Source organism: Pan troglodytes, chromosome 15, assembly GCF_028858775.2.
Source record: "Pan troglodytes isolate AG18354 chromosome 15, NHGRI_mPanTro3-v2.0_pri, whole genome shotgun sequence".
Taxonomy (NCBI): Eukaryota; Metazoa; Chordata; class Mammalia; order Primates; family Hominidae; genus Pan; species Pan troglodytes.
Window position 1 is genome coordinate 26,073,354 of NC_072413.2, and position 25,671 is coordinate 26,099,024.

General features: G+C 34.5%; 1 protein-coding gene across 1 annotated transcript in view; it reads right to left on the minus strand.

The window, feature by feature from the left end:
* Nucleotides 1–25,425, minus strand: part of LOC129136965 (uncharacterized) — an 81,353-nt gene extending 55,928 nt beyond the window's left edge. Inside the window, exon 1 of the mRNA XM_054665930.2 lies at nucleotides 22,743–25,425. Coding sequence (XP_054521905.1) covers nucleotides 22,743–23,302 — 560 coding nt within the window. The 5' untranslated portion in view covers nucleotides 23,303–25,425. The remainder of the gene's footprint in view (nucleotides 1–22,742) is intronic.
* Between the last annotated feature and the right edge of the window lie 246 nt (nucleotides 25,426–25,671).

Sequence of the window (25,671 nt, forward strand, 5' to 3'; positions counted from 1 at the left end):
AAAGACTTGGGACCAACAAAATGCTCATTGATGACAGACTGGATAAAGAAAATGTGAAACATATACACCATGGAATACTATGCAGCCATAACAAGGATTAGTTCATGTCTTTCACAGGGACGTGGATGAAGTAGGACACCATCATTCTCAGCAAAAATACACAGGAACAGAAAAACAAACATCGCATGTTCTCATTCATAAGTGGGAGTTGAAAAACGAGAACACATGGACACGGGCAGGGGAACATCACACACTGGGGCCTGTTGTGGGGTGGGGGGCTAAATAAATATAAATATAATTTAAATATATACATAAATATAAAATATGTTATGACTAAATTCTTTGTTAAATAAAAAGTGAATGAACAAGTAAACAAATGAATCAATAAAAGTAGATCAGTAAGATTGGACCTGTTACTTTTCTGATACACTTCTGTCAGCATCTGTGCCAAGCTTTGCCTAACCACCTTAAGCTCCCAATGGTCCCAAATTCTTTATTCTTGACAAATGAACTCATTTCTACTTTATTGAAACCATCAGTGACCATCTATGAAGAGCTCCTTTATGTACCTATAAATCACCCTAGCTCACATTTTCCTACATTTGAAATCACCCATTCTTGAATTTTCAGTGCCCATTGTCCAGACTAACTTTTCCACTAGAACTTTAAATTCAATCAATTCCTTTTATCTCTAACATCAAATGTTCTCTATCAACTTTAAGCTGTTAATCCTCTGTGGTTCCTCCTGTACTAATGCAGACTCAAGCTAGTCCATTCCAAAAGACCTCCTTGATATGGCTATTATTACATAGTCCTTCATTTATTAAAAATATTTCATCTCTAACTCCCTATTGTAACAATGTGTTGTTATGCTTCCTGTTAAGTTTCTTCCTAAAACTTTTCATTAATAACCTACTAAGAAATAAAATATACTAACATTGTAGTATTCTGTGACTAAGATATCTAAAGTTTGGTTTGATAGTCCATTTACGGAGTAGATTTTCCCATCTCTTTCTTTGGGAAAACGAACCTAGCCAAGCCCAGATTTGTGTGTCTATGTGAATCAATAACACTTCAGGAAGGAAGTATGACATAGTGGTTAAGGTCACAATCTCTAAAATCAGACAAAGTATATTCAAATGCCAATCTTAGCAGTTATTAGGTATGTAAAGTTGAAGAATTTCATTACATCTTCTGATACAATTGTCTCATCTGCAAAAGTGTGTATTGGTAGCATAGGCATTATATTTTTGTGAAAATTAAATAAAACAATAAATACAAAATAATTAATATTTTTAGTGTTAGGCTCATAGTAAAGGGTTACTATGTATTATTGTCATTTCACTGTGGCTCTTGTTATTTTTGAAGGATAGAACAGTCTACTAAATGTATTGTAATGTAATGAAAATAACTAAGCCATGTTATTCTATATTTTGTAAAGTATCTCTGGTTTTTCATTCATTAAAAAACATGCCTCTCTTTTGGGGACTCTCCATTGTCTTTTTCTTCTAGTCACATTGAAGTCTGTTTGCCTTTGAAGGCAGCCACATTAACTCACTGTCCATAGGGAAAAATCTCACCCCTTTTTATGGGAGGAAGTACAGATTTTTGATTCCTGAGTCCTGCTAATACAAGTAGCACCTCACACTTTACCTAGATTGATATCCCTCTTTCTCCACTTCTCACCTTGCAAAATGGAGTTGGCAATTGTTTAAGGGGAAAAGTGTATGTGCTTTCAAATTCCAGTTCACTTCTCATTAGTGAAATCTGTGGATTGGTGAATACACTTAATCTCCTGAATTACACTTTGCAAAAACAACCAACACTTTTTCTGAGACACGATACAATGCAATTTCATACTAAAGAAAGAATATTACCTATTAGCATAATCATGCCCATTATTTTAATAATAATAAATGGATATTCGTTATCCATTTTTGTGCTGAGAATCATTTGGTGTTTTATTCCTTTCCTACAGACCTGAAGGTATCAAAATTCTATAGCAGTAGTAAATAGTAATCTTTATTGTTAGAGAAAAAGGCAATGGTTTTGATTAAATTCTGCTTTGAGGTAATCTGATTATGATAGCATGTTTTGTGGGAGAAATTTGCGATCAATGTCTAACATTATTATTTACTGTAATATTTTTAAAATCTATCAACCTGTCCTTTCAAGGCTTTTATAACATGAACCTATCCTGAATATTTCTTTCTGTCTAATGCTTTATTTCTTTTCTTGATTTTTAACTTTCCGTCTAAATCACTATTTTTTCTCAAAATAGTGTAAACCATCATGTCTATGTAAATGATTATACTACAAGCACATCATAATCCCTATCCTGAGCTCCAGTCTCAAATTTCCAACTTTTTTCTGGTCATTTTCATTTTTTACTTTGATATATGTATAAAGAAAACAAACAAACAAAAACTAGCAAAAACCTAAAACTGGCTCCAGCTCTTATGCCAGGTGCTATGAGTAAAGGACAAAGTTCCTGACTCAAGTTTCTCCTATTTATGTCAAAGGTACTAATTGTCAAACTGATTAAAAATTTGTGGTCACAGACATTGTCATTACCTTAGTTTGCCTATGCCTACTCATATACTTAAATTATTTTCTTCAATGATTTCTCAAATTTATTTCTACTTTCTTTACCTTCTGTGACCCTTACACTTAAAAGGTGAAAGTGGAAGACACTCTTTTGATTTTTTTTTTTGAATGCACACAATACATGTTATTCCCTGACTCTCCTTTTGATGGATAGCCCTTTTTTGGGCAATTTACAATCATTCTTTCTTTTTTTGATTATTTATGAATAAAGTTCAAATTCTCACATCTAATATTCTAAATCCTTCATAATTTGTCCCAACATTTACTTCTAATTTTATATTCAAATATTCTGAAACAATCACATCATTCTGTCTAAGGTATGCATTCTATACGTCTGAATATGTTTTCTATGCTTATCACCAAATTTGCACTTGTCTTTTAAATAATCCATAATGCATTTTTCCTCTTCCCCATATTATTATTCCAAGTATCACATAATAGGAAGCTCTATTAACCTTTCTTTGATCATCATAGTCCACGACGGCATCTCCCTCCTTAGAAGATCCCCAATATATATTGCACAGCACTTTTCTGAAAGTTACTTTTTTGTGTTTATGTTTCTTATGTTCAGACCTGGATATTAAGTGACCTGAAGATAAAAGATCTGTATTCTACATTTTCTGATCACACATAGCACTTACTAAGGAACTATACACATAGCAATTCTATAAAGTAGGGAGTGTTTTCTTTCCAGAAAAGAAGTGACTATGTGTTGATATGTCTCCTTCAATTTTATTAATAAACTTTCATTTACAAATATGTATTAAAAGTGTCTTTAGGCTCTCTTTATATGTTTGACCCATTTCGTGGTAAATGTGAACAGTAGAACGGGATAGTTGCAGTGCTAAACTTAGACTAAAGGGAAGAGGAACTCAGGTTCTAGGCCAGCCATTTAGAGTGAACCACAAACCACTTTCAACTTCCTCCCATGGGGGCTGGGAAGGAGAGTAGAAGGGGAAGTGGCGATGAGTCCACAAAACAAGTGAATGTGCTCATGTGAAACAAGACTCATGCCCATCCATGTGCTATGCCAATGTACCAATACCCAAGACTCTGGATTCCTCCTTAGGAGAAATAAAAGGTCCTAAGATTGCCTTCAAGGTCTATTCAAGGCCATTCCCTACACCAGCCTTTTTGAAGGTGGACTGGTATGTACAAGCCTTGGTGAAAGGGATGTCTCATGAGGAGATGCTGGACAAATAGGCTGCAGTATCTTGAATGTAACAAACCCCTCATCGAGCAAGATGGAAAGAGGGATGGGAAGAGAATGAAATTGACTATGACCTGGGGTCTCTTTCCAATTCTCATATTCTAATATGGACCTCTCCTGGCAGTCCAAGAATGCAGATTTCAATTTATTTTTTTAAGTGTTATGAAGTTATCAATGCAGGAATTTCAATACACTTTAACAATTCTTAAGCTTGATTGATGTCTTATAAATATGTAGTCATTAATATGTGGGTCTAGATTTGCAATACTTCTGAGCTCCCACAAATGTTAGGGACAGGCCTGAATAGCTAACTTTTTTCTTTTATTTCAAGTTGACTTAATATTATAAAAAACATTTTATTTTTTCCTTTAATAGAGTCAAGTATACAGTTTCTGTTTTCAGCCAGTAACTTTAGCAGAGACTTTTTCTCTCTGCTAGTGAAAGAGAGGACTCAGGTTTAGGGGAAATTTGCTTTTTCAGAACATTTGATCTTCATAACACATCAAGATGTATTTAGAGAAAAGAAAACATGGACTTAGTACTATTTATAAATAGCTTCCTTTATCCTTAATCCTAAATTAAAACAAAACTAAAACTTAGGAAAAGCACTTGCATTATACAAAATTTATACTTTAGCTATTTCTACATTTAAAAATAAAATAATATAAATCACCAATTTTATGTTTTAAGCAAACAAGTGTATTCTCAAACTTTATATTATTCAGCAATACCTATTACTCTCCAAGTATATTCATGTATCATCTCTCTCATTTAAAGTCTCTGACCACATCTAGAAAAAGTGAAAAATGGTGCAGTCATTACATTGTGGTTTTGGAACTGGGAATTTTATTTAGTACAATATCAATAATTAGGGAGTAATTCTTTTCATACTATTTTTCATCCACTTTTTTTTTTTTTTTTTTTTGAGACTCTGTCGCCCAGGCTGGAGGGAGTGCAGTGGCACGATCTCCGCTCACTGCAAGCTCTGCCTCCCGGGTTCACGCCATTCTCCTGCCTCAGCCTCCCGAGTAGCTGGGATTACAGGCGCCCGCCACCACGCCTGGCTATTTTTTTGTATTTTTACTACAGCCAGGGTTTCACCATGTTAGCCACGATGGTCTCAATCTCCTGACCTCGTGATCCACCCGCCTCGGCCTCCCAAAATGCTGGGATTACAGGCATGAGCCACCGTGCCCGGCCTCACTTTTTTTTTTTAACCATTTCTGATTTACTGAAACCCAGTCTGTATTTAATAAGGCTTAAACATTTATATGTTTAATACAACAATATGTCCTCAGTGGCAGCTTGATTAGATTTGGATTTTAAAAGTCACTGTAGAAGGGAGGAAAAATATCAAAGAAGGGATACATACTGGTGACAAATACTTTTAAAATAGCATAACTCAAGTAACGCAAGTAACTCTCGCCAGCCAAGTGAAAATTGCAGGTGGAAATCTCACAATGAACCTGGATAATTTCCCCTTCCCGTCAAAGTATTTTCTTACTGACGTATTCATAAAACAATAATGTCCATTTATGCCTTTCGGAAACCATTCACTCTATTATTTTCATTAACATACCTGAATATTAGAATAAAAACTTTTTTACAAGTTTATATTTTCATTTTCCACTTTTTTTCTTGTTTCTGTATTACTTTATATTTTATATCAGTTTAATTTTGGCATTTAACCCAGCTATCTAATACCTTGGCAGTCAACACATTTCCCACCCTTGCTCTTGAGTATAATGCTGTCAGAGAGTGGGATATCAGAAAAGCAAGAGGTTTTCTAAAAGGAAAATTATCTATCTATCTATCTATCTATCTATCATCAGGAGAGAGAGCCTAGAGACATTATAAAAGAATTAAATTCAAATTGTAAGATCATAATAAAGTTTAACACATCATGATTTATAAACTACAGATATAAACTATCTAACTTGTTTAAAGCTCTAGATGCTGCTTTCCATAATATTTTAAGTGAAATACTGTGTATAACTTAAAACCATTAGGCCATGAAGACCATAGAAGAGAATATTTTAAGAATCAGTCACAATCGGAAGTGACATTATTGTTTTTTGTTTCAGTGCACATTATTACCAATTAGTTAAATAATTTTAATTTGTGGAATGAATCAGTAAACAATAAAAGGGTATGAAAGGGTAAAGCACAATTTAAAGTGTTTTGGAAAATGTGGTCAGAAAACAACATAAGATTGTAGAATAATTCTAGCATATCCATAGAATAATTAATATTATCACTATAGTAAACATGATTTAGCTCACACTATTTGGAGAAAAGAAAATTCACTTGCAGTATTCTGCACATTGTGTTATTTCTGCTCAAATGACATACGTAGAATAATTTGATTTGAAATCATTTGACTATCCTGAGCAATCACGTTCTATCTTCTGGTTTAAGGCTATGCAGATATCAAGAGACATACAGTGATCCATTTTCTTTGTGTGGAAATGATCAAACACTACATGTCAGTTAATGTGTTTTCAATGGTGAGGGGTTAATACCAAAAGATTTATATTAGAATTGTATAGCATCTATATTTCTAAACCTTAGTTATTTGTAATGAACAATTAGAAGTCTGACCTGTTTGGAACTTATTTTGGGGTAAATATTACAAATAGTATCCCAAGCCTTCTTGCAAACGACATGCAAATAATGAAAATATTATATTAAGAACCACTCCACTGTTATTAAAATGAAGATGAAAAGAATTAAATCAAAGTCTGCCACAGAATAATTTATAAATACCATATTGAACATTTTCTAAATATGCCCACATTCTTGGAGTGGCAGATAATGTGTTAACATTATAATAAGCATGAGTTAATAAACATTATGCATATTCTCTATTACAGATGAGTATACTTTTTGGCCATTTTAATAAAGGATAGGGGAATAAGCATCTCCCTGTAAGAAGAACAACAGAAATGGATCCATTTTTGACTTGAAACTTTTATAAAAATAGCTGTATTTGATAATGTTTTACTTATCATGGGTACTTTTTTTTAACTTATGTTCATAAGGTAGATTCATTCAGCAAAAGAGTAACCGATAGTAACTAGAAGAGAAGTAAGAAATTCATGGCTGAGTTGTAGTTAAATTATATCCATCTGTAACTCTGTCTCTCTGAGGAAGCTTTTAAAATTATTCTTTTTCATTTTTCCAGACCTTTTTTTCTTGATCTCTGTATTTTCCTCTAAAGCAAAGACTATCGATGACATTCTTAAACTTTGAAAGATTTAGGATGAAAATAATATTTACCTATATTTTAGAAACAGTATAATTTTGGAGACTGAGAAGTCTCTCAGGTTATTATTATCAATGTAGAACTTATCAGAGATGACTTTGGCTTTCTAAAGCATCTAAAATAAGCTATAGTATGCCCATGTTCCTGCAGCATTGGACTTACATAATTTCAAATGTTAATACCTTTCATGGATGCCTTTACAGGTATATATAAACAAAATATCTCCTTTTTAATCATTCTGCCCTCCATATGCAACTATTGGTCTATTAGACATATTTTTATTTTTTAACTGTTGATTTGAAATTATTATAGATTTACAGAAGGTTGCAAATATAGTACAGAGAGGTCTCTCATACTCTTCACCTAGTTTCCCCAGTGGTTACATTTTTTTGTAGCTACAGTAAAACATTAAAACCAAGAAATTGACATTGAAAAAATATGTATGCATACATCTGTCATTACATGTGTAAATTCTTGTGACCACTACCACTATCAAAATATCTAACACTTCTAGTGAAGTGTAAAAATCTTATCTCATTGGAAGTCTCTTTACCAATCCTTGTTTATATAATTTTTAAAATTTTTCATTTAGGTATTGATAACCATTTCAATGTTACAGTTTTTGATTCAAAAGTCAAACATAATTTAGAAAACGCAAGAAGAAAAATCTCTTGTACTTATTCATATTTTTGCTCTTTCTGTTACTCTTATGATGATTTCAGGCACCTTATTCATTTTCTTTATGTTTCAAGAACTTTTTGCTTTTCTTTAGGGTAGGTCTGTTTGCAACCAATTCTTCATTTTTCTTCTTCTGAGAATTTATTTAATTCTCCTTCATTTCTAAAGGACATTTTTGCCTAATACAGACTTCTGGATTGACAGTTCTTGTTTTCCAGTACTTGAGAAATATATCACTTCCTTCTGGCCACCATTATTTCTGATAGAAAATCATTGTCATTCAAATTGTTTTTCTTCTGGAGAGATGAAGCATTGTTTTACCTCACTGCTTCCAAGATTTTTTCTTCTGCAGAAGTTTTCTGAAATTGACCTGTTTCTATGTTGATTTTTTTGTATCTGTCCCGTTTTAGATTTTCTCATTTCTTGAATCTGTAGTTGTATGTCTTTTGCCAAACTCGAAAACGTTTTGGACATTATTTTTTCAAATATATTTTTAGCCCAACCCACTTTTGCCTTTCCTTCTAGGACTGTGATGACATGAATAGCAGATTTTTTGCTATAGTCTTATAGGTCCTTGAGACTCTGTTCTTTTTTTTTTTTTTTTTTTTTCATTTTCAGTCTGTATTCCCTCTGGTCTTTGGATTAGTAAATTTTTAATGCCCTATTTTCAAGTTCACTTATTCTTTTCTCTATTTCCTCCATTACCCTGTTGAGCAATCAAGTATTTTTTAAAGGTTCAATTATATTTTTTGGTGCCAAAATTTCTATTTGTCTCTTGGCATCTTCTATTTCTTTGTAAAACTTTCCATTGTTTCATTTGTTTCAGCATATTTGGAATTGCTCATTAAAACATTTTTATGGTGGTGGCTTTAAAATCCTTGTGAATAAATCTAATTTATGTGTTATCACTGTGTTGGCATGTGTTACCTCATTCAAGATGAGATTTTTTTCTGGTACTTGATATGCTGAGTAATTTTCAATGTACTAGGGTAATTTGTATATTATGCTAGGAGGCTCTGTATTTTAACTCTTGGAAATAAACCTCCTGTGACACCACACACGGTGAAAGTGGGGGTGCCTTGTTATTGCTAGGGGTTATAAAAATTTATCCCTGCTCAACCACCTTTGGAGAGTGGGGGATTCTTTTCTTGTTTCTGCTCCCACTATGGCCTACACTGAAGGGAAGGCAAACATCAGGAGGCCTTGGACCTTTTTACCACTAGATGATGGTGAAAGTTCCAACTTCTCACTTAGTTTACTTTGACACCTAAGGAATCTGGTGGGGAAGGACGGGGCACATTGGAACTACCTGGCAGAGAAGAAAGTTATGGATTCCCACATGGCCTTCTCTGATATCACCCAGACATTGATAGGGGGCAGGGCCTGTTAGTTTGTGTGTGTGTTTAAATTACACATTACCAATAGTATCACTTTGCATAAACCTATACTAAACTAAAAGCATGGACCCCACAGAAGATATGTAATTAAAGTTATCTTGTAGTACGCAGGTCTTTTTCACAGATGCATTCACAGTGTGTGGTTTAAAAGGAAGTTAAGTTAAAAGTTTAGTTCTAGTTACCATGCTAGAAGAACTTAATATGTAAAAGATGACATCATCAAAGACAGTGAAAGTCCTCTTTAATGTCTCGAGGCTTTTCATTGTGTATCATGAAATTTTGGTTATCTGTTTCTTTTCAGTAAATATTTAGTCTATTTTTCTAAGTTTAATATATTAGGATTTTCATTTTCATTAATCCTAAGTGTTTGTACTACTGATATTTGCACATACAGTATGAGAACATACATTTCAAATGATCATTTTTTAAAATTTTTGTTGAGATATATCAAAAGTTCTATACCATATCAAGGAAAGTTATTCTACTATTCTAAAGCAGCTCATAAAATACAATGTACAAATAGGACAAAATACATACAAGAAGCGGGAGAAATGTTCCTAAGCAGCTCCACTGATACAGTGGAGATATAATCTCTCCTCTCTATTGAGTGAATTTGCTGAGGGTCAGTGCATATAGTAGTCAATGGAATAAAAACCAATAAAAATATGATAGATAAATAGAATGAAAAGTATCCAAGGGTCAAGTGCTAAATCTGTTCTGCTGATTCCAGCTGATATTTCCTTTTCTTCTTTAACCCACATGAAGACAGTCTACTAAACAGGCATGTATATCTCAGGCATATTGGTTTTCATTTGTAATTTTCATTTTATTTGCACTTTCAATTTTCAGGTTTTGTCCATCTTTCTTCCCCTTGGCCCTTCCATCACTTCTGCTACTTGATGAATTCTGTCTTAAACAGTAGCTAGAATATAAGCATTTAATAAAATATTAACCTGATTGCTTGCCCTCCCTATAAACAATAAAATAACATACATGAACAAATGACAAATACAATATTTTATGTTGTGTTTATTTCTACCTTTGTCCGAGGCTTCTTTTAATCTTTAAGTTTATTATAGCAAATTACTATAAAATATTTCCATGCATTTAACTGGTTATTGTAACATCAACACAAGAGAGCAAATGAAACTTGTGAAGCTTATACTTTCTATTGCTCTAAGGTGTCTATGCAGATCATTATGTATTCTTCACCATAGGTCAGTTGCTTAGCGACCAGAGAAGTAGAGAACTACCAATTGAAAGTATTCTGTATTGCTGGCAAGGCTTGCTGCAGGACGTTGAACTTGGAAACAGCAGAGACTGTTTCAGATAAAAATGTTGCAGAAGATGAAAGAAAAATAGTTGCAGCATTATCGTACTAGGAATGGTTATTATTTACTTTATGGTAAATTTTGCAAAATGCTTTGCTGTGTTTCTGTTTTATAAGAAATATTCAAATTGATTTTACTATTAAGGATCATTTACACAATCAGATTAAAAATCAGAGTTGTGGCATCTATTTTTAAAAAGTAAAACAGAACACAAAGGAGAAAAAGAAGAGGAGGACAAAAGAGAAGAAACAGAAGCAACAGCACTAAGTTAGATCCAGGTCCCTAAAGATAAGTAACAATATCTGTATGAACTTTTCTGATTGCTTATTTTATTTTGTAATGAAAACAAAGAAAGAAGAGGATGAGGAGGAAGATGAGGATGAGGAGACTGAGGAGGAAGGCAAGGAGAATAAGGAAGAGGAGCAAGAGGTAAAGGAGAAGAAAAGAAAAAAGAGAGAGATAAGATTATTAAAAATCAAACTAAATATATACTGAAAAAACAACTGAAAAACAAACCAAAAGTAGCAGCACTCTAACAGAGCAATAGTATAAACAAATTTATTCAAAGCATTAATTTTATATTAGTCTATATCAGGCTTTCTAACCTGTACATTATATAAAATTAGGATTATTTTCTCTCTTCTTTCCATGTAATGTACAATTCATGTATCCATCAAAAATAGATGAGTGGTCATTTTGTGACATCTTTCACTTAATAGAAAAGACTAGGTCAGAAAAGAGAAAATGTCCTTCACAAGACCAAGACTAAGTTGGCTCAATTTTCCTGATAGCTTATTTGCTACAAGAATTCTGATATAATTCTGTATTTACAGGCTTATTCTCACTCTCTCACAATCCACAGGCATACAAACATTAAAGTGTGTGCGTGTGCACGCACATGCGTTTGACAGAGAGAGAAAAAGACTTGAATAACTGTTTCTTATAAGAATTCATTTGTGGTAATGGTTGCTACTTGTATTTCTATAAAGACTACTCCTAGTAATGATTGAAAAACAGGATATATGTTAATTAAATGTTCAGTGACTTCATAGTTAAATATACATATAATGCACATTCCAATTTTTTTAAAAAAATAACAATCAATAAATAGCTAAATGTTTTAAATCACAACTGGTCGGAATTTAGTTGTTAATATTCAGATACCATTTCAACATCGTGTAGAGTCATTATGAATATCATCTGTCTGCAGTACTCTGAAGATAAAGGTGGTAAAACATGTGTTAGTCAATGCTCTACCTGTTATACAGCCTTTTAAAACAAATCCTTGGCATGAGATTGTCATTTGTCTGTTTCTCATAAAAGCTGAGTGTACAACATCCTAAAAATCCAGTTCAGCTTTTTTATTCTTGTTACATTTCTGCAGAATTTTAATATAACTTTCCTTTTGTGTATTTATGCCTACTGTTTCTATTTACTTACAGGTGGCTTGAATTTTTTATCCAGAGATAAAGTTAATGCAAGAAAGAATTTAAAAATGTATGGTAGATTATCAAAATTCTTAATTGAAAAAAAAAGGTCAAACCCACCTTTGCTACAGCACACAACGTAATCTTGTATCTATTAATCTTTTTTGTCTATCTTTGTTTTAAAAAAACATACTTGATAATCATATTAGATGGTTACAGCTTTCTATTGCTGCATAATAAACCAGTCTAAACACAGCAGCTTAAAACAGCTAAGCAGCACAGATGGACCTGCTCATGATTCTTCAATCTGGGCTGAACTCAGCTGGGTGGCTCATCTCTCCCTAGATGGTGTCTCCTGCTGGACTCTTTAATATGTTTGTATTTAGCAGGCAGCTCCATAGGGACTGGAAGATCCTAGCTGGCCCCATTCATATGTTGTGCTGGAATGACTAGAAGCTAACTGGGTCTTCCTCTCTATCTTCCCAGTCTTTCATTCCTCCTGGTCTTTTTCATCATAAAGTGTCTCATCCACAAGGAAGCTAACCTAGACATCTTTGCACAGTGGCTCAAGGCAAAAGACAGAGTAAACAAAAGCTATAAAGCTTCCTTAAGCCTAGGACTGAAACTTATACAGTGTCTCTTTAGCTGAATTCTCATGGCTCAACTAATTCACAAGGCTAATCTATTGTCTGGTTGGGAGGGTAATGCAAGAACATGAAATCAAGGGACATCCATAATTCATTGGGGACTGTTTGGTAAGAATATGAGTTAAGGCTTAAATTTGTTTGAATACAACTAGTTCTAAAGCATCACATTGTTCTATTAGGTTTCCAGGGTTGTCATAACAAATTGCAACGAACTTGATGACTTAAAACAACAGAAATTGATTCTCTCACAGGTCTGGAGGCCAGAAGACAAATCAACATGTTGGCAGTATTGGTTTCCACAGGAGACCCAGAAAAAACCCATTCCATGCTGTCAGCAATTCTTAGCGGTTTTTGTCTTTCCAATCTCTGACTCTGTCTTCACATGCCCACCCCCCTGCCTTTTTTTCTTTCTGTTATTCTATCTCTTATAAGGACACTCATTAGATTTAGAATTTATTGTAATAGAGGATAAGCACACTTTATTACCTTATTATATCTTCAAAGATGCTTATTACAAATGAGGTCAGACTGCGAGATTCTGGGTGGACAAACCTTTTGGGCAAACACCATTCAACTCTTAAGATTTTCTGTCAAAATGTGTAATTTTCTCCCATACTTTTTCAGTAATCTCCACCATAAAGAACCTGGATTTAGAACACTTGGATTCAGTAATCTCCATCATAAAGAACTTGGATTTAGAACACTTTTTTCCACATGTATTTACGCAATGTTTCTCAAAGTATATTCCTGAGAAAAGTATTTCAAAGAGTTGTTCTATGAGTAAAAAGTTTCTCGGTCACGCAGTTTTGGAAATTACTGCTTACTATTAACACCTCCTGGATATTTGCTTTGTACATTAATTTATTAAGGAGAAATCATATAGGAAAATATGCTAAAATTTTAGGAAGCACATGTTTTTCCCAAACACCAATAAACACTAAATATTGCCAATTTTATTCAAATGATACCTATCAATACCTTACAGAAAAAGGGTTATGTGTACCAAAGGTGCTGATCTGACCTATTATGTTCACTACATGGTATCTGTTTCAAAATTATAAACAAAATTACCATGAGTATTACTAAACATTTTAGTAATCTGTGCCCTGGCAATTCAGCAAGCCATTTCAACTATCTGGAATTTTCTTTCTCCTTTTTATGGATAACTCCTACTGGTCCTTTAGATATCAGATTACAGGTTATTCTCCAAAGAAAGCTTTTCCTCACTCCCCAAAGATTCAGTTAGATGTTCTTCCAGTGATTTTTATAGCTCTCTGTTCTCGGTGGTAATATATCACTGAAATACTCTACTGTAATTACCTTGGTTTTTGTTCTTTATTTAGTGTTCAACCATATGCTTGCTGAAGTTTAGAATGTTATTTGTCATTGATTTTTAAGACACAATGGATATTCAATCAATGCTTATTAAATGAATAGATAAGAAAATTTGACATTGGGTAGAAATCCTTTAAAATATTTTGCATGGCAATCACTTTTTGCTTTCAAAATAATGTAATTAAAGACTTTTAGTTCCCACAGTTTGCAACAATAATCTTAGGAACTTCATTATTTGTTTTGTGAATATCTAGCACTAAACAATGAGCTAGCAATTTGATAAAACAGTTTAAATAATTTTTAAATCTCTTTGACTCAATTAGTCATGACTGAATTCATTTATACCATTAGGATATTAACATGTCTTTTAAAAAACAGTGTTAAATGGAGCTGGTCAAGCTATGCATTTTAAGAAGAAAAAGTACTCCCTTTTTAATAGGCTCTGCATAAGTAAGGCTATCCTCTTTTTCATAGTTTTTCAGAAACAATAACTTTGTCATTTTCTATACTTATCAATAATTTCCCCAACATATTAACAATTAAGAAATAAAGTTATGGCAGCCTAATTAGTTGAGTCAATACAGGAATTAAATTGTTAAGACAGTGGGCATACCATCTTAGTTAGTAAGATATGGACATTCAACCACTCTCTTTCCCTACCCTAAGACACACACACTGTCAGAGAAAATGTTATGATGTGACTGAGAACTTTATGCTCAAAGCTTTCCAAAATTTCATATATAAATATTGTACTTTTATCAATATGAGATTTCACACTGTAAGAAAACATTGGCATAGGAATCATTCTCTTTTACACAGTTTGAAAATGAATTTTAATGACATTCATATCTGATAAATAATATAATGTCATGGAGTAAAAGTTATTTTCTTGATATAAATATTTTATCATTTGAGTATATTCTCCCTGAAATCTAGGTGTCAGTTTAACAAAATGCATTTCTCAGTTCACTGAATATGACTCCAGGATAAATAAAAAAGAACATTCATATTCAAAAAAAGTAATTTATTTACCTAGTTTATCCCAAGATTTATACTGTCAATAGCCTTCATTACAAAGTAAGCGCTAAAATATATAGTAAGTTCCTGAAACTCTACCAAATGTTATCTATACGAAGTAGAATTAAATTAAATCATTGTGTTAACTTTTTATTCCTATTAAAGGATTTAGTCTTCTTCTAGTTTAGATATAATAGCAAAAGCAAATGTACATCCCTGGTTTCTTGCCAATTATAGCTGGGTCACACCTGCCTAAGTAGTGTTTTATAATAAATACATGGTAAGTAAATTAGTATCCAACCCTCAGGCCTACATGGAATAAATTTGGTGGGGTACTTCTCTTGGGGAAAAAAAAATGTTGTTAGCATTTTTTGTTTGCTAGTATCCTTTAGACCTACTACCTATAAAAACCCCTCTAAATGAAGCCTCTGGCAGCATTTCAACAAGCTAACTTCCACAGGTTTCTTCAGTTCATGGGGGTATTTTCCTCCTTTAATTTGCCAGCAGAGATCTGACATGAAAAAGTTCAGGTGCTGTTTTATAATATAAGAAAACATATACATGAGACTCCTTGCTCCTCGTCATAATCACATGTACAGTGTTTGAATTTCAACAAATCATATAGAAAAAAGAAGGTTGGTTTAAGTCATAATCACAAACAAGAAAGCCCATAAACCTACACCTATATTGTGGTCTTGTAACTCACCACTTGGAAGCTTGTAAAACCTAAAACTTAATATGCCTACAAATTTTGAATTTTTTAGAATATACTCAATTTGCTTCTACTTCTTCCATTGGGGTTCATAGCTATCATACATTGTAAGACAGTTAGTAGACCCAGCAGAAATAACTTCAAAATATTTGTGTTTTCTATGAAAGTTTGAAAATCTGTTGACTCCCTGGTTGTTCTGTTTGGAAGTCTTTTATGCATTGCTTTCCCTTTCTTATTTCTCCTCACACACATACAAGCTCTTTTCTTGCCTATTGTGTGTACTTGGCTGATTTTCTGGGCACTGTGCCCAGTTGGTTTAATGTGTGCTTATTATTGTCTATAGCATTCCTGATTCTGTTTTGGAGATGGGTATTCTATAAATTATTAATGATTATTATCATCCTTTAGAATCAACTTTGCTTTTGGAATTTAGAAACAAAAGATGAACATTGAACCCTATGGGTAATAACCAGCAATATCAAGGCCATGTCCAATGCTTTACTGTAAGGGAAAGGAATAGTGAATATACTGAAGTGAACAAAACAGGATTATTCCTATAAACAGATAAAATAAACAGAAGAAAACTTAAAGTTCAAAATGTATTACTTGAAAAAGTGCTCATAATATTATTTTACCATACCCATTTTACCATTTAAATATTACCAGTAGTTTTTTTCTCAATATCCACTGATAAGCTTATTCTTTAAAAACAGAACTAGGGAAAGTGCTAGCTTTTTCGCTTCTTATTCATAGGAGCTTGTGCACTTGATGTAGTATGGCACATTCTCAAACATCGAATAGGTAACTTCTGAATTTTCCTCTGAATTTTGAATAGGATAAAAGTAATTTGAATTTAGCTATCATTTCAAAGAAGAAAAAAGTTGCATTTGTAAATCACACAAACGCAAATTTTTAGAGAAAGAAATACTAGAGAAAGAAAAACATAGAGGAAAATAGGTGGTGAAAAAATTCTTTGGAAGTGCAAAAGAAAGAAAACGTTTATTGGCAATGACACATGATTATTAATCCCCAAGTCTAAGTAAATTTGGGGTCTTTACCCTTGCTATAGTTTGGACATGGGTTATTCTCCCCAAAATTCATGTTGAAATTTAATTTCCCATGTAAGGTGTTAGGAGATCATGCTTTGAAGAGGTGATTAGGTCATTAAGATAAATTAATAACTTTCTGGTGAAACTGGGTTATTTTTCGTGATAATGGGTTAGTTCTCATAAAAGCTGGTCATTCTAAAGAAAGTTGCCTCTTTTATAAAGCAATGTTTTGCCTGATTTCCATTTTGTTTCTCTGGCTTGTTGTGACATAGCATGTGGCTCTCATCAGAAGCTCAACAGATGCCAATGCCATAGTCTTGGACTTTCCAGCCACCAGAACCATAAGCTAAATAAACCCTTTTTCTTTATAAATTACCCAGTCTCAGGTGTTGTTACAGCAACACAAAACAGACTGAGACAACACTACAGCTGTAATACGTAATATTTTGAAATTAGATTTTAGCTTAGGAACAATACATACCCAATAAAGTGGAGCTCAGAAGACATCACTTAAGAATTGTTAAATAAGTGCCATCTTTTTATTTTTATACTGAAAAACAAATGTATCGATTCTCAATTATTTTCTCCCTAATGTAACAATAATAACATAATATTGTATTTTCCAAAACCATTCCTCCTTTCTCTCAATTGTATGTATTTTTCCTTTTTTATTTCTCCTTTTTCTTTTTGGAGCATAATAAATATTTTTAAATCTATCCTCCTGAAATTGCATCTAGGATTTGGGATATATTTTGCTATAAATCTTTGCTTCCTTGGAATAAAAATATTCTCTACATTTTTATTATTCTAATATTGATTCAGCTTTGGAGTTAATTTATATGCAAAGCAAATAATTTACCCAAACTTGTAAAGGATATGCATTATCAGAACACAACACCTGCAGGACAAAAGAGAGGTTAATTTCATTGTTGCTCCAAAGCAAAAGGAGATCATTATGGAGCCTGCAGTAACCAAGCTCTGTGAAATAGCTGCATTAGTCATTAACTTTCCAGCACTAAATTTCATATCAAACTCAATTAACTACTACATAGCTTTTAATGACAATATTTTTTCAGATGCAGCTCTTGTTTACTAATAAGATTTCACATCACGACTATCTGTTCCATTACTTCCTCCATGTTAATGAATTCAAGTCTTGATTTTCTCCAAAGAAAATGGGAAAATGAAAATCGCATTTGCTAAAATTCTCCTTGAATTATGTTTTAACATTTCAAGTGTGTTAATGTAATGCTTTAGAAGCTAAAGGGAACGATTATATAGGAAGCTAAAGTCATCTATGTCTATCCTCGGGATTGATTAAGTTTGCTATTTATACATGTTTCCCCCACAACATTGCTGTGTTGGAATTTATCAGGATAGGAACCATCTAAATTGAAAATGCCCCTTCATATATTTTTATCACAGTGAAAGTCAAAGCCTAGAATAACAAAAAGGCACAAAATTAATGTCATCAGGAAACAATTTACTCAGCTAATTAGCATAACATTCTCATATAAAAAGACAGATGGATTAAGGGATCAGGTCATTCATAGCCTGCAGCAAACTGCTTCAGTCTTTAATCCCCTGCTGTTACCTATCAACTGGTACTCTTTTTATGGATTTGGATAGATCCCTGGGAAGATTTAGATTCTCCCATTGGATTGATTCACCTTGTTCCTTTAACTTTTTATTGATGATATATTTCATTATTTCCTGACTAAAACAACAGTAAGAACTCTAGTTAGCAGCTAAAGAATTGAACTAAAGGTGTATCTCCACATTTCTCATATAGTAGCTTCTACAACACACACACACACACACACACACACACACACACACACACACGATGCCCTGCAGTGCTAACAAATAGGCTCCAGCTTGAATACAACCATAGAAGAGTTATATATATATATATATCCTACTTCAATAAAAGTTGGGATTTCATGCTACATACACAACATTCAAGACAATTAGGAATAGCACAGCAACAGCCAGTAATAACTATGAAAAATATCAAATTCTTTACATGGAAGTAGTGAATCAGCATAGATTACAGATTTCCATGAGTCCTTTGAAAAATGTTTCCAAAAATAATGACTAAGAAAACTATCAGTGAAGACGTTTGATCTATTGTATAGAAACCAAAACCAACAAATGAAAGAAAAAGGCTTTGGGGAAAAAAAAAATTATTTTAAAGTTTTACGCCACAGGGAGGTAATTTATTTCCTTTTGACTATTGTATTAGCTTTCTAGGGCTGCCATAACAAAGTATCACAATATAGGTGGCTTAAAAAAAAACAAACATTTATTGTCTCACACCTCTGTAAGCTAGAAGCCTGAAATCAAGGTGTTGGCAAGATTGGTTCCTTCTGAAAAGTTCTGACTTAAAGTCCGTTCCCCGTGTGTCTTCTAGTTTCTGGTGGTTGCCAGCAATTTTTGGTGTTCCTTGACTTGTGCATGCATCACCCCACTGTCTACCTCCGTCATTACATGGCCTTCTTCCCTATATTTCTTTATGTCTCTCTGTCTCCATATTTTCTTTCTTTATAAAGAAACCAGTCACTGAATTGGGGCCCATCCCATTTCAATATGACCCTGTTTCAAAATAACAACATCTGCAATAACCTATTTCCAAATAAGGTCACATTCACAAGTATTGGGATTCGGATTTCATTTTGGAGACATGATTCAACACACAATGACTATAAACAATCAGAATGTTAGTTTATTAATTTATAGCAAGAACTATGTTATATAAAAGAAAATTCTTACTTCAGCATAAACAGTACATACTTTCCACCCAAATGCACATCTGTATGGGAAAACAAAATGTAGTCACATGATAGCTGAGTATATATTAGATCAGAAAAATAAAGTTCAATGATTAGAATATTTAACACCGTGAAGCTAATATAAATGTGCACATGCGTTTATTTTTATTGTAGGAAGGCTTACCAACTTAATTGGCAGTTTCACTTGCCCAGACTTCCTATCTCAGGAATTGGACTTCTACTTAGATGGAAAAGAGATTTATGCCTTAAAGATTCATCTGCAGCTCAGTTTCCATAGGCAACTAATTCTCCTTTCATTGACAGACTCTTTCTATAGCTATGTTAATGAATTCAGTCCCAACATAGGAAAATCCTCTGACTTTACCCCCCTTAGATTAGTTTACAGTGCTTCAGAAGGCATTCTTTCAGAAGGCATTCTTCCTTCTCTTAGTTTTATATATTTATAAAGGGTTATATAAAACTAAGAGGGTTGTATTTTTGTAGCCATCTTTCTGATTATCCCCATGTACTGAGAATGTGTGTGTGTGTGTATTGATACATACATATATATTTATTTGTGTGTGTGTGTATATATATATATATATATATATATATGCAAGACTATATGTATATAGTCTTGTCCTATTTGGAGACCCATTAAAGTATTTTTTCTTCCCATTCTTTTACTTCAACTATGATATACAATTAATTCTGTTATACACACAGACACATACACATACATATAAACATACATATATATGTATGTATGTGTATACATATGTTTTAATAATCAAAGTTACAATTTATTTTGAACATATTATTTGCCAGAATTTATATGGCATACTTTGCATTCACTAACCTATTTAATCTTTAATATCTAAATCGGACAATTATTATTATTTACTTTTCAAAGATGGGGTAACAAAGGCTTCTGTTACCCCTCAATGTTGCCCATTGTCCACAGACTATGTAATAGAAGTTAAAATTATTTTTGCCCAACATCAAATATCTTGCATCATACTGCATTCCTTTCAGCAACCTGCATTTTTCAGCAACCTGCAATTTCCCTATAACCTGAAAATTATGAACCTCCATGCCTTCGTGTGTAATATTTTCTACATGAAAAATGTGTCATTTCAACCTATCTAACTCTTGATTACTATCTAAGGTAAGATAGAAGTGCCAACTTTTTCAAGGTTTTAGAAAAAAGGTGAAAATAATAGTCTCTTGGTCCACACTCACATAGCCCTTTGTTTATAATATTAAACACCATATTATATTATGCTATTAATAGCCAGCTGTTTATTTATTCATCTCCTTCAGCAGACTCTAAAGGCCATTAGGGACTTGCTAATTCTTTTACTAATTAATTAAAGAAATTTGAGGAGAATATCAAGAATAGCCCTCTACTTGTTCCCATCCACCATTCATCACTCACTTTCTTAATTGTTCATTCACAATGCACATATACAGTAATGTCAGAAATGTTACGCCATACCTCCATGAGAAACAACTTTATTAACTGGAGCACTGTGCTGTATACACTTCCTTTCACCTTTAATTTTACAGTCTCCTCTCATTTCTGAAGTTACTTATTTCAGCGCATTTTTTCCCACCCATCTCAGTGAGGTTGTTTCATATATTTTCAATACATTTATAATATTTTGTCACACTCTGCATTCCATCTTGCAATCCCTTTACTTCCTAAAGGATAGTTTTTTTTTTTTTAGTTGTATAAATTAATGTTTCCTCCTCAAGCTCAAAAACTGTTATGGATTTTGAGAAATGCATAATGTTATGTCCACCATTACAATATCATATAAAATAGTTTCAGTATAGTAAAAAACTTGTTTTCATGTTTCACATATTTAAACCTACTTCCTCTCCCCTCACCTCTGGAAGCACTAATATTTTTTACTATATTGTTTTGCCCTTTTTACCATGTCATATAGTTAGAAACATATAATACGAGGCATTTGCAGACTAATTTCTTTCACAGAGCAATAAATATTGAATATTCATGTATTTATTCCTGTAGATTTATATTTATTTCTTTTTTCTGGATGTACCACGGTTAATCAATTCACTTATTTAAGGTTTAAGGCCATGTAGGTTGCTGTCCTTTTTTGATAATTATAAAAAAGAGCTCTGATAAACACTCACATTTTATGTGATATAAATTGTCAAATCATTGGGATAAATACCTAGAAGCATGATAGCTGAAGTGCATGGTGAGCCGATATTTAGACTTGTAAGAAACTGCCAATCTGTCTTCCAGTGTGCAGTACCAATTTTAAAATTCCTTTCAGCAAACAGCTACTATTGCTCTACATTTTCACCAGAATTTGTAATACTTCGGTTCATGGATTTAAGCCATTCTAACTAATGTGTGGTAGCATCACAATTGTTTTAATTTGTGTTTCTCTAAAGAAAAAAAATGCTGTTGAGCATATTTTTATATGCTAGTTGCCATGGGTATTTCGGGGGCAGGGGTGAGGTGTCTTTTCACATTCTATGCACATTTGTAATTGGCTTGTTTGCTTTCTTATTATTCAGTTTTCAGAGTTATTTGTATGTTTAGATAGCAATACTTTATTAGATATACGGTTTACAGATACTTTCTCCTAGTTTGTGGCTTGTCTTTTAACTCTCTGCAGTCTTTCACAGAGCAGAAAATTCCATTTTAAATTTAAAAAATTCTAACATCATTTTTTTTCCTTTGTAGCTAGAACTTTTGGTATTAATATTATATCTAAAAATCCATTATCAAACCTAATGTCACTCATAACATGTGAAAAGAGCCAGGCACATTCCTCAGCCCCGGGCTCAAAACAAACAAGCCCAGTACAAACACATCCCATCCTCCCATCCCACCACATATCGCCATATATCTCTCAAACTTCCTGAGCCCAGTACAAACACCACCAGGAAAGTCTCCGATAAAAGGACAGCTGTTCAAAGTTTTACTGAAAGAGCAGGAACCAAAAGAATTCCTTTGTTCCCCTGTAACTTTCAGGCTATAAAAAGCAAACACTCGCATTGTTCAGGGCCCTCTTGTATGCTGTGGAATGGAAAGACCAGGTTCGAACTTGTAGTAAAGATCCTTGCCGCTTGGCTTTGACTCTGGACTCTGGTAGTCTTCTTTAAGGAACTAACGGTCTAGGCATAACACATGTAAAGCATACTTCCTTTTTCAACTATTCTAGTGGTTCCCCCAGAGTATCCAATACACATTTGTTACTAATCTAAGATCACCTTCAAATAGCACTCCACCAGTTCACAAACAGTGTAGGTACCTTAATGAGAGGTGACAGCGTGCAGGCAGCCCTTGCTCGCTCTCCGTGCCTCCTCGGCCTCGGCGTCCACTCTGGCCGCGCTTGAGGAGCCCTTCGCCCCGCCGCTGCACTGTGGGAGCCTGTCTCTGGTCTGGCCAAGGCCGGAGCCGACTCCTTCTGCTTGTGGGGCGGTGTGGAGGGAGAGGCACAGGCGGGAACTGAGGCTGCGCGCGGCACACGCCGGCACACGCAGGCCAACGCAAGTTCCGGGTGGGCTCGGGCTCTGCGGCCTTGCACTCTGAGGGGCCAGGCTGGCGCCACCGCCCGGGCAGTGAGGGGCTTAGCACCCAGGGCCAGCAGCTGCGGAGGATGCGCCGGGTTCCCCAGCACCGCCAGCCCGCCCGCTCCGGGCTGGAATTCTCGCCGGGCCTCAGCCACTTCCCCGCGGGGCAGGGCTCGGGACCTGCAGCCCGCCATGCCGGAGCCTCTCTCCGCCCGCGCCTTCCCCTGCGGGCTCCCCCGCCCCTGTCCGGAGTCTCCCCGACCGGCACCGCCCCCTGCTCCGCGGCGCCTGGTCCCATCAACCACCAAAGGGCTGAGGAGTGCAGGTGCCTGGCGTGGGACTGGCGGGCAGCTCCCCCAGCGGCCCCAGCGCGGGATCCACTAGGCGAAGCCAGCTGGGCTCTTGAGTCAGGTGGGATCTTGGAGAACTTTTGTGTCTAGCTGGAGGATTGTATATGCGCCAATCAGCACTCTGTGTCTAGCTCGGGGTTTGTGGATGCAGCAGTCAGCACTCTGTCTAGCTAATCTAGTGGGGACTTGGAGAACTTTTATGTCTAACTAGAGGATTGTAAATGCAGCAATCAACACTCTGTGTCTAGCTCAAGGTTTGTAAACGCAGCAATCAGCACCCTGTCAAAACGGACCAATCAGCTCTCTGTAAACTGGACCAATCAGCAGGATGTGGGTGGGGGTCAGATAAGGGAATAAAAACAGGCTGCCACAGCCAGCAGTAGCAATCTGCTTGGGTCCCCTTCCACACCTTGGAAGCCTTGTGTTTTCGCTGTTTGCAATAAATCTTGCTGCTCACTCTTTCGGTCCACACTACCTTTATGAGCTGTAACAACCACCGCGAAGGTCTGCAGCTTCACTCCTGAGGCCAGCGAGACCACGAACCCACCGGGAGGAATGAACAATTCCAGACGTGCCACCTTAAGAGCTGTGACACTCACTGCGAAGGTCTGCAGCTTCACTCCTGAAGCCAGCGAGACCACGTAGCCACCAGAAGGAAGAAACTCCCAACACGTTCGAACATCAGAAGGAACAAACTCTGGACACACCATCTTTAAGAACTGTAACACTCACCATGAGGGTCCGCAGCTTCATTCTTGAAGTCAGTGAGACCAAGAACCCACCAATTCTGGACACATTAATAGAATAGTCCCAGTTCATCTTTCGTATCTTTTGTAACATCACCATCAGTCCTTTCACTTACCCACATGCTGTAATTGCCCAACACATTTACTAATATTACTTTAAACAAACATATAGTTTAAATAGATTTACAATAAGAAAAAAACATTTCTTTTTCTTTTTCAACACACTTGCTTTCTTATTGTAAATACAGGTTTCTGATCTATATCATTCTTCTCCATGAATAACCTCTTTTAACACATTTGCAGGAAAGTTTTCTGACAGTATATTGTTAGTGTTTTATTGTCTGGTAAATTCTGATTTCCCCTCTGCTTTTGAGGTATAATTTTGCTAGATGTAGAATTCTAAGTTGGTGCATTTATTCCTTTAACACTTTAAACATTTCCCTCTACTCTCTGCTTTCTTGCCTGGTTTCTTAGTGGAAGTGGGCTGAAATCCTTACTCTTTTTTCTCTACAAGGAATGTAGTTTTCAATCCAGATTCTCTCAAGATTTTCTCTTTGTCTATTTATTGATTTATTTTATTTTATTTTATTCTACATATAGTAAATGCTATGTCTGGTGCTGTATTTTTGTTGTTTGTCATGAATTATATTCTCTGACCTTCCTGGACCGGTCGTTTGTTTCATGTCATTATGCTTTAAAATTTCTTGACCATTACTCACTTAGATAGATTCTCCTCATTTCTCTCTTTCTCTTCCTTCTGCTATTCTAGTTTCCCATTTTGTACAACTTTAGAAACTGCCCAGCGGATCTTTGATGTCCTTCACCTTTTTTTTTTTTCATTTATTTTTTTCTTGGCACTTTGTTTTAAAATGTATTTTTGACCTATCTTTAGTTTCACTAATTCTTTCCCCAAACATGTCTGGTCTACTAATGAAACCATTGAAAGCATTTTTTAAAAAAATCTATTGTAGTTATTTTAACTTCTAGCCTTTTCTTTTGGTTCTTTGTTAGAATTTTCATCTCTCTGCTTATACTAATCATCTTTTATTGAATATTTTCTACATTTTCCACTAGTGTCCTTAACATCTTAATCATAGTTATGTAAAATTTCTTGATTGCTATTTCCAAAATATGCATCGTCATCACTGAGTCTTGTTCTGATGATCATCATGTCTCTTCAGATTGTGATTTTTTTCCTTGCCTTTTACCATGTTTTGTAATTTTGTTGCCATTGTTGAGAGCCAGACATGTTGTATCCATAATAGATATTGAGATAAATTGATGCTGAGATAAATTGATACTGAGATAAAGTTAAACTGAGGATATATGTTAATCTGTCTTGGAGTTGGACTGCATTTAGTATTTGTTATAGCTCAAGTTTCTGAAGGTTTCAAATTCCTCTAGTGTCCTTGTTTTTGTCTCCTCCCTTAACTTTGGGTTTCCTTAAGTACTCATCTTCAAACAGTGTCTGTTTCTTGTAGCTCTTTTGTCTATCCCCTTATATTGGAGTCATGTTGGTTTAAATTTTATGGTATGAGCAGAGAAATATGTTCTATAGTGCTCGATTGAAT